This window comes from Oreochromis niloticus, linkage group LG2 (assembly GCF_001858045.2).
Source record: "Oreochromis niloticus isolate F11D_XX linkage group LG2, O_niloticus_UMD_NMBU, whole genome shotgun sequence".
Classification (NCBI taxonomy): Eukaryota; Metazoa; Chordata; class Actinopteri; order Cichliformes; family Cichlidae; genus Oreochromis; species Oreochromis niloticus.
Window position 1 is genome coordinate 26,505,919 of NC_031966.2, and position 8,325 is coordinate 26,514,243.

General features: G+C 41.7%; 1 protein-coding gene across 1 annotated transcript; it reads left to right on the forward strand.

The window, feature by feature from the left end:
- The first annotated feature begins 1,646 nt into the window (after nt 1-1,646).
- On the forward strand, nt 1,647-6,000 carry fbxl3l (F-box and leucine-rich repeat protein 3, like). The gene is made up of 5 exons (XM_005467819.3): nt 1,647-2,041; nt 3,485-3,827; nt 4,099-4,221; nt 4,419-4,590; nt 5,186-6,000. Exons 2-5 carry the CDS (start codon nt 3,486-3,488, stop codon nt 5,827-5,829), a joined length of 1,281 nt encoding a protein of 426 aa, XP_005467876.1. The 5' UTR covers nt 1,647-2,041; nt 3,485; the 3' UTR covers nt 5,830-6,000.
- Nucleotides 6,001-8,325: the final 2,325 nt, after the last annotated feature.

Genomic DNA, 8,325 nt, shown 5'->3' on the forward strand with positions numbered 1-8,325 from the left:
CTCAAGGGCACTTGAGTTATGCAGCAGGAAAATCATCTAAAAAATACCAGCACCAGCAACAACACACTCTGACTGGCTAGAGAAACAAAATCAAGGTTTTGGAGTGGCCTAGTCAAATTCTGGAAATAAATCAGACTCAGATGCTTTGGTATGACCTTAAACAGGCCATTCTGTTGAATGTAAACCCTCCAGTGTGTCTGAATTATAATAATTCTGCAAAGAAGAGTGGGACAAAATTTACAGCGATGTGAAAGAATAATTGGCAGTTATTGCAAACATTTGATTACAGTTCTTGCTGCCAAGTGTGGTAGAAGGTTTTTTTTAGGTTTTAGGGGCAATTGCTTTTTTACAGGGGGACAGGTAGATTTGGATAGCTGTTTTTTTCTTAATAAATTAAATCATCATTTAAAAAATTGCTTTTTTTATTTACTCATGTTATCTTTGTCTAAGTTAAAATCTGTTTTTGATGATTTGAAATATAGAAGAATGACAAATTGTGCAGCACCATTTTTGACATAATCAATCAGCTTCAGATTGTTCTGGTTTTCTATGATCTGAGTTTTATAATGTGGATCGCACTTATTAAACACATTACATAAGGTGGTGTGTGTGTCTGCATAAGACTGGTTTAAATTTAACCTTGCAGACAAAAGTTTTTCTCACTCTACTAATAATTTCTCATCCAAAAAAAAAGGCTGCCCCATCCTGTGGTGTTCCACAGGGATCCATTTCGTAGCCTATACAGTTTGGATTTAACATGTTGCCTCTTGGCTTCATACTTATTTTAAAATGTGAAGATTGGACTTTTGACATCAGGCACTTTGTGACATTGACTGCGAAAGATGCTTTGTAAATAAACCTTTCTTAGTTAAGACCCCAGGCTGCACAATAGTCTGTGCCCAAGGTTTTCTATGTCAGTTTTCTACAAATTGTTCTTGTGCCTTTCCATTTAAAAATAATTTTGGAAATGCCCCTGCACAGTGTAGTCCCCAGAGTGGTAAACATGAGCATCTCTTCTTGTCACTCCTCCCTCTGTTGCTACTCCACTCTGCAAACTCAGTATCCAGACATGCAAGTAGGCCTAAAACACTGGGGTTGCCAAAAGCCCAAAGTTCTGTAAGGTACTGAGAAACAGCAGTCAAAGTCCGAGGAACAAACTGTGATTTATGACTTGTAGGGATGAACAGGTTAAAATAACAACAAAAACCATGCCAGTATTTTTAAGAGCAAACTGACACCATAGGCATGACAGAATCCAGATGTAAACATCTGAATGGTTTGATGTTTTTCACCTTGAGCTTGTAAACCCACATGTGACTGCTATTTCTTTTATTGATTTTAGATAAATGTAAAAAAATTTTTTTTATCAGCTATAGTTGTTGCTATCTGCTTTAGAGGTGCCAGCTTGTGAAGCAGCAAGATTCATAACACTAAGAAACCATCCGACGTCTTATTCTAACTTTTCTTCACCCCTGATGGCCGCGGTTGATAATTTGTCATGTTTATAACGTGTGTTCCTGTGTGGGGTTTTAATGAGCATGTCCACAAGATCACTCTCTCTGTCACACAAACACACGCACGCACACTTTGACACACTGACCTAGTTTCTGTGTGCACGCGTGCACACACTATCTTGTGCCCTCTGCTCACTGGTCATGAGGACAACAACAACACACTCATTGAGTGACCACATAAATCAGAGTTAGTGTAAACAGTCCTTTCCGACTTCCTGAAATGTGAAAATATATGTCCTCAGCTCACGCAGAACTGTTAATCTGTTTTCTGCGCGCAAGATGGTGGTGGGAGATGCCACCGAGCAGATCCATGTTTTCCTCAGCTCACGTGTACCGGGTGCTCGGCAGCGCCCGTCAAGCTGTCGCTAAAGTGAAGAGAGCTTATTATGGGAGCTGCTCCTGCTGTCCTATATCAACAGCAGCCAGCATTTCTCCAGTCATCTCCAGCCATGGCTCCGAGTGGACGCTGTCATCTCCGCTGGCAGAGCACGAAACCCTGCGGAAGGCGTTGTTTTTAAGCCATTCGGGTAAGTAACTCTGAGCTTTATTGATATTTTGGACTGTAAGTAAAAGATCGATTGCGGAATTGGAGGAGGCTGGAGGAGAAGGGCTGTGTTATGATTCGGTCAGCTTTGCTGCAGACTCATAAATACTCATAGAACACCTGCATTTATGCATTTTAAAGTTTCTGTTCAGCTTTTTTTTAAGCATGTGCAACATGCAATAATATGCAACGACGATAACAACAACAACAACATCAACACAATACAATGCAAGGAAAGCAATAGTAGTGCTAATAACAGAGGGACAATAGTATAAATGGTTTTAAAAAAGATTAGCATGTTTCATGGTTAGTGAGACGCGAACACCATTAGCTGATACTTTATTTAGAAGACCTTCGTACATATTTTGGAGCCAGTATTGACTCTTGAATAAAAACAACATCAGCTCACAGACAGATTTTTACAATGCATCTCTGTAGGGTTAGTTTTTAGATACTTTTAGTTTTTAGACTAGTGGCTGTTGCATTAAATTTTGTCTGTGCTTATAGTGTCTGAGATTGTTTGCAAGTCTGGTGACAAGTTTTAAGATAAAGGACAAAGAGTTCAGTTTTAATATCAAGTGTTTTGAGAGTAGTTTTTTTTATATATAAATTCTTTACTAACCTTATATTTGCATTACAGAGTGCTCATATGTCCTTCGGTTTGACATAGTTGGGAGTTCATAAATCTAGTTCTGACAGTATTTATTTGAACAAAGCTGTAAGAGAATTTTTTGAAAATGGTTTGAGTATAGTTTGGCTGTCAAATAAGGCAGATAACATAGAGAGTGATACATTAAAGAACTCTGTGCTTTTAGTGGAGAAATAAATATTTGTTAAAGTTCTTTGTTCTTTTTATTATACTAAACAGAAAGATGTCACTGGCAAATACTGAATGTGTGAAAAATGGAGAAAATTCTCATTGGATCCAGACACATTTAACACTCTTTGATTTATCAGCGCTTTGGTGGCTCCATGGTAGTTACACATTTGCCCAGCAAGCACAAGAACTCTGAACTCTGAAAGAAACCTGAGACTAGAAAAAACTCAAATTGGGGCTTTGACAGAAAGACAATCCAGGGTAAAAGTTGCTGTGATGACTCACTGTGAATAATGGTGCAGCCAAAAGTAGCTTCTTTGTTATATCAGGGCTTTAAAAACATATAAAATTATAAAAGAAAATAATTAATGAAACATTTCAGGAAGCTATAATTAAGTGGGTAATAGTGTTAAAGCAGGTAATTATAGAATTGGAGATGTTTGTCCCTAAACACGAAACCTGTTCAGTGCTACCAGCATAAACTGAGTTCACATTGTACTGCAATTCATGGCTTGTGTAATCCCAGCACACAGTAAAAACTTAACCCTGCACAGTCCTTTTAAACAGATCCTTGATTTTATGACACCACAGTGGGCTGATTTGTTTCAGAATGAAGCGAGGAAGGACAGGTCTGAAATCACAGTGTCAGATTTTCCCCTCCCTCGGAGAGCGGGCTAAGAGACCGAAGTGGATGACTCCAGCACAGGACTGGGGGAACCTGCCCCATCACGTCGTTCTGCAGATCTTCCAGCATCTGTCCCTGGTCGACCGGGCCAGGGCATCATCTGTGTGCCGGCGCTGGAATGACGTCTTTCACACCCCTGACCTGTGGAGGAGGTTTGAGTTTGAGCTCAATCAGCCAGCCACGTCTTACTTACGCTCCACTCACCCTGACCTCATTCAGCAGATCATCAAGAAGCATGCCCAACACCTGCAGTATGTTAGCTTCAAAGTAAGAGCCTCCCCTGCCGTCTCTCATTTCCTCTCACCTGTTTCACCTGCTGTGGCCTCTTTCTCTTCTTCCATTTTCACAACACACTGTCTTATAAACAATACCTGCCCTCCTTAATCTGAACTGCTGCAGAGTCGAGTATCACATGTCAGCAGTCTTAGCATCTGCGTGCTTAATTATCTCAAGTGATTCTTACACCTCAGTCTTTCATCACTTATTTTAATGTCTCTTCCCTCCTCTCCAAAATGTTGAATCACTGCTGGTAAATCAGGTGGACAGCTGCACCGAATCTGCAGAGGCAGCTTGTGACATTCTCTCTCAGCTGGTGAACTGCACCATCAAGACCCTGGGGCTGATTTCTACAGCACGGCCCAGCTTCATGGATGTATCTCAAGTAAGAAACGGCCTGTTTATTTTTTAATACACATAATATATGCTGGTATTTCAGGTCATCTTGAAGATTGTATTCACCTCTTCTCCTGGTGCATTATTATTTTTTGCACTTCCTGTAAAAAAAATTTGCACAGTTTTCTACATCACAACAACAAATAATGAGTCCTGGTTTGATGAACATCATTCTTCTCTCCTCAGGCCCATTTTGTGTCTGCCCTGACGGTGGTGTTCGTAAACTCCAAGTCATTATCCTCCATCAGGATTGATGACACCCCAGTGGATGATCCGTCCCTGAAGGTGCTGGTTGCCAACAATAGTGATACCCTTAAGTTGCTGAAGATGAGCAGCTGTCCTCATGTCTCCCCAGCTGGTTAGTACACCTGCAGTATTTTAGCTTCAAAGGGGGCACCGTGAATACTCGTCAACAAGATGCTCAATTTTGATTTTCTTGGAACTGAAATACTTCGGCATGGAACTGATTACCAAAAAGAAAATTAACTTCACAGAGTGTTTATGAAGGTGAATATAAGCAACATGATGTCGCCTGTCAGCTTATGGACTCCCATTTTGAAGCCTTTAAACAGAGGAGTGGAGCTGACCCTAAACCCACTACTATAGCACACTACAGGCCAGTTGGGTAGTAACTTGACAGTCACAAGGTGGCCCCACCCTCAAATCGTACCATATGACCATAAAATCATTAGGAAAGTGTTTATTGTGGCCATAAAGCAAGTGAGAAGTAAGGTTATCTTCTTATAGATTTCTTTACAGTTGACCCCTGCTGCCCAAGAAAGAATGCAGTGTTAAAGACAAACCTTTAATACCCAGAAGCTATGCACACCTTTTAGTATACAGTCTGTGATTAAGGGTACAACTGTGCCTCAGCTAACATACTCATATTTAAAAGGTATATACATTCTCAAAAGCTCTAAAACATTCAGACACTCTTCTCTTTTTTTCATAAGGTATCTTGTGTGTGGCAGACCAGTGCCATGGCCTCAGGGAGTTGGCGTTGAACTACCATCTCCTAAGTGATGAGCTTCTTCTTGCCCTGTCTTCTGAAAAACACGTTCACTTGGAACACCTGCGCATTGACGTGGTGAGTGAAAACCCTGGCCAGACACATTTTCACACCATCAAGAGGAGCAGCTGGGAGGCTTTGATCCGCCACTCGCCCAAGGTCAACATTGTCATGTATTTCTTCCTGTATGAGGAGGAGTTTGAGCCTTTTTTCTGCGAGGAGACCCCCGTCACCCACCTGTACTTTGGCCGAGCTGTTAGTAAAATGATGCTAGGGCGCATTGGACTTAACTGCCCTCGGCTGGTGGAGCTGGTTGTGTGCGCCAATGGCATTGAGCCCCTGGATGAGGAGCTAATCCGCATTGCAGAGCGCTGCAAGAGCTTGACAGCAATCGGGCTAGGCGAGTGCGAGGTGACCTGCAGTGGCTTTGTGGAGTTTGTCAAGATGTGCGGGGGCAGGCTGACTCAGCTGTCAATCATGGAGGAGGTGCTGATCCCAGACAGCAGCTACAACATGGAGCAGATCCACAGTGAGGTGTCGAAGCACCTCGGGCGCATGTGGTTTCCTGATATGATGCCCACCTGGTAGGCTGACATGAAGCCAGAGCCATCAACGACGGGCATTAAACTATGTTTACAGTTTACATTTTCAATAGACATAACATTTAGAAAAGGAAAAACAAAAAATCCATTTCAAGATGGCTCCTGACTGGAAAGCCCTGCTTGGAGAAAGACTTTGGGCCAGAGAAGCACAGGCATACACATTTGGCTCTGTGTAAGATTGGAACCCTGCTTTCCCAGGTGAAAATCCACTGCCAGCACACCACCATCACCCCATCTCTAGTCTTCACTCTTTACACATACATGTGAAAAATGATTTGATTTCTTATGTTCTTGCACATTTGTCACACTTACATGTTTCAGATCATCAAACAAATCTTAATGTCATACAAAAGAGCCAGAATAAATACAAAATGCAGTTTTTAAATAACAATTTAATTTATTAAGGGAACAAAAGCTATCCAAATCTGCCTGATCCTGTGGGGAAAAAGTAACTGACCCCCAAACCTAATAAGTGGTTGTGCCACTCTTGTCAACAAGAGCTGCAATCAAGTGTTTGTGATAATTGGCAATGATTTTGGCCCACTCTTCTTTGCAGAAGAAGAGCTGAAAACACTTAAGGTCATGGCGAAGTATCTCAATCTGATTTAAGTTCATACTTTCACTAGGCTTCTCCCAAACCTTCACTTTGTTTGTTTGTTTTGGGGTTTTTTTGTTTTTTTTTAGCCATTTAGAGGTGGACCTGCTTGTGTATTTCAAATCATCGCCATGCTGCGTAACCCAAGTTTGATTGCGCTTCAGTGCATGAACTGATGGTGAGAAATTCTCCTTCAGGATCTTCTGGTAGAGAGCAGAATTTATGGTTCCATTAATTACAGCCGGTCATCCAAGTCCTGAAGCAGATAGTTTGATTGCAGTTCTTGCTACCAACAGTGGCACAACCAGTTATCAGGTTTAGAGGGAATTAGTCTTTCACACAAGTGCCAGGGAGGTTTGGGTACCCTTTTTCCTCTCAACAAGCAAAGTCATTGTTTAAAAAAACTGCAGAATGTATTTATTTCAGTTTTCTGTGTCTAATATGAAAATTTGTTTGGTGATCTGAAACATGTAAGCACAAGAAATATGCTGGGGGGGGAAAAGGTGAAAACACTTTTTCACGGCACTTCTTGGCCCGGTCACTCTGTAGCTGTTGTGTACCGTCAATGTATTTTATGTAAGAATAATACCGTTCTCTGAAAACAGTTCATACATAAAAACGTCTGATTGCTTTCTGTCTGTCACTTCATGCTGTAGTGAAACATGTTGGCTGTAGTTGAATGATGGGCTACATTTTCAACCATTGTGTATAAAAGGGCGTAACTCTGCCATCTGCTGGTTGTTGGTTGGAAAAAAACAAAACATAATTCATAAGTTCTTTACGTTTCTACATCCTTCTGAAAATCTTAAAATTAATGAAATAATTAACCAGTTAATTTGCTCTTCTTTAAGTTACTGATTTTTCTGAAATTAACCACATTTGCATGCATCCAGGTTAGGACACCAACCACAGTGATGCCAGTTCATTGCAGAAAGAACAGGAGTTTCCTGTTCAGTTGGAGCGAGTCACACCTCCATGGAAAACACAATGGGTCTTTTGTCTGTTGGCCTGTTTGACTTTGCCGTCTTTTCATTTAGTTGACAGGTGTTAAAAATTAGGTAATAGCAGGTATTTGACTAAAGGCTTTGAACAGAAATGAATATGCAGAACTCAGATTAGTTCAAGGTTCAAGGTTCTTTATTTGTCACATGCATAGTTATACAAGTATAACACACAGTGAAATGTATCCTGACACGCTCCTCGACATGTGCAAAAATGGGGGGGGGTAGAGGAATAACATTATAAATATATATATATAGTATATACATTGGGTGAATGTGCAGTAGAAGCAGCAAGCAGGTGAATTCTGTACATTCTTGAGTCTCTCTGTCCTTGCCCTGATGATGCGGAACCTTCTACCAGATTGTAGAAGTTGGAACAGTTTGTTGCCAGGATGGGACGGGTCCTTCAGTATCTGCGTTGCTCTAGTCCGGCATCTCCTGGTGTAGGTGTCCTGAAGTGGGGGGAGAGCAATCCTGCAGCAGCTTTCTGCTGTACGGATCACTCTCTGGAGAGCTTTTTGGTCCTTCACACAGCTGTTCCCAAACCACGCTGTCATGTTCTGTGTGAGGATGCTCTCCACAGCGCCTGTATAGAAGATCCTGAGGATCTTTGGAGAGACCCTGAACTTCCTTAGTTGTCGGAGGTGATACAGGCGCTGCCTAGCCTTCTTGGTCTGGACCTGAATGTGGGCAGCCCATGTCAGGTCTGAGGAGATGTGGACGCCAAGATATTTGAAGGACTGCACCCTCTCCACTGGAGCTCCATTGATGATAATGGGCTTGTAGTCTCTGTGCTGACTCCTTCTGAAGTCCACCACCAGCTCCTTGGTCTTGCTGACGTTCAGCTGGAGGTGGTTGTCCTGGCACCATGATGCCAAATTCTTCA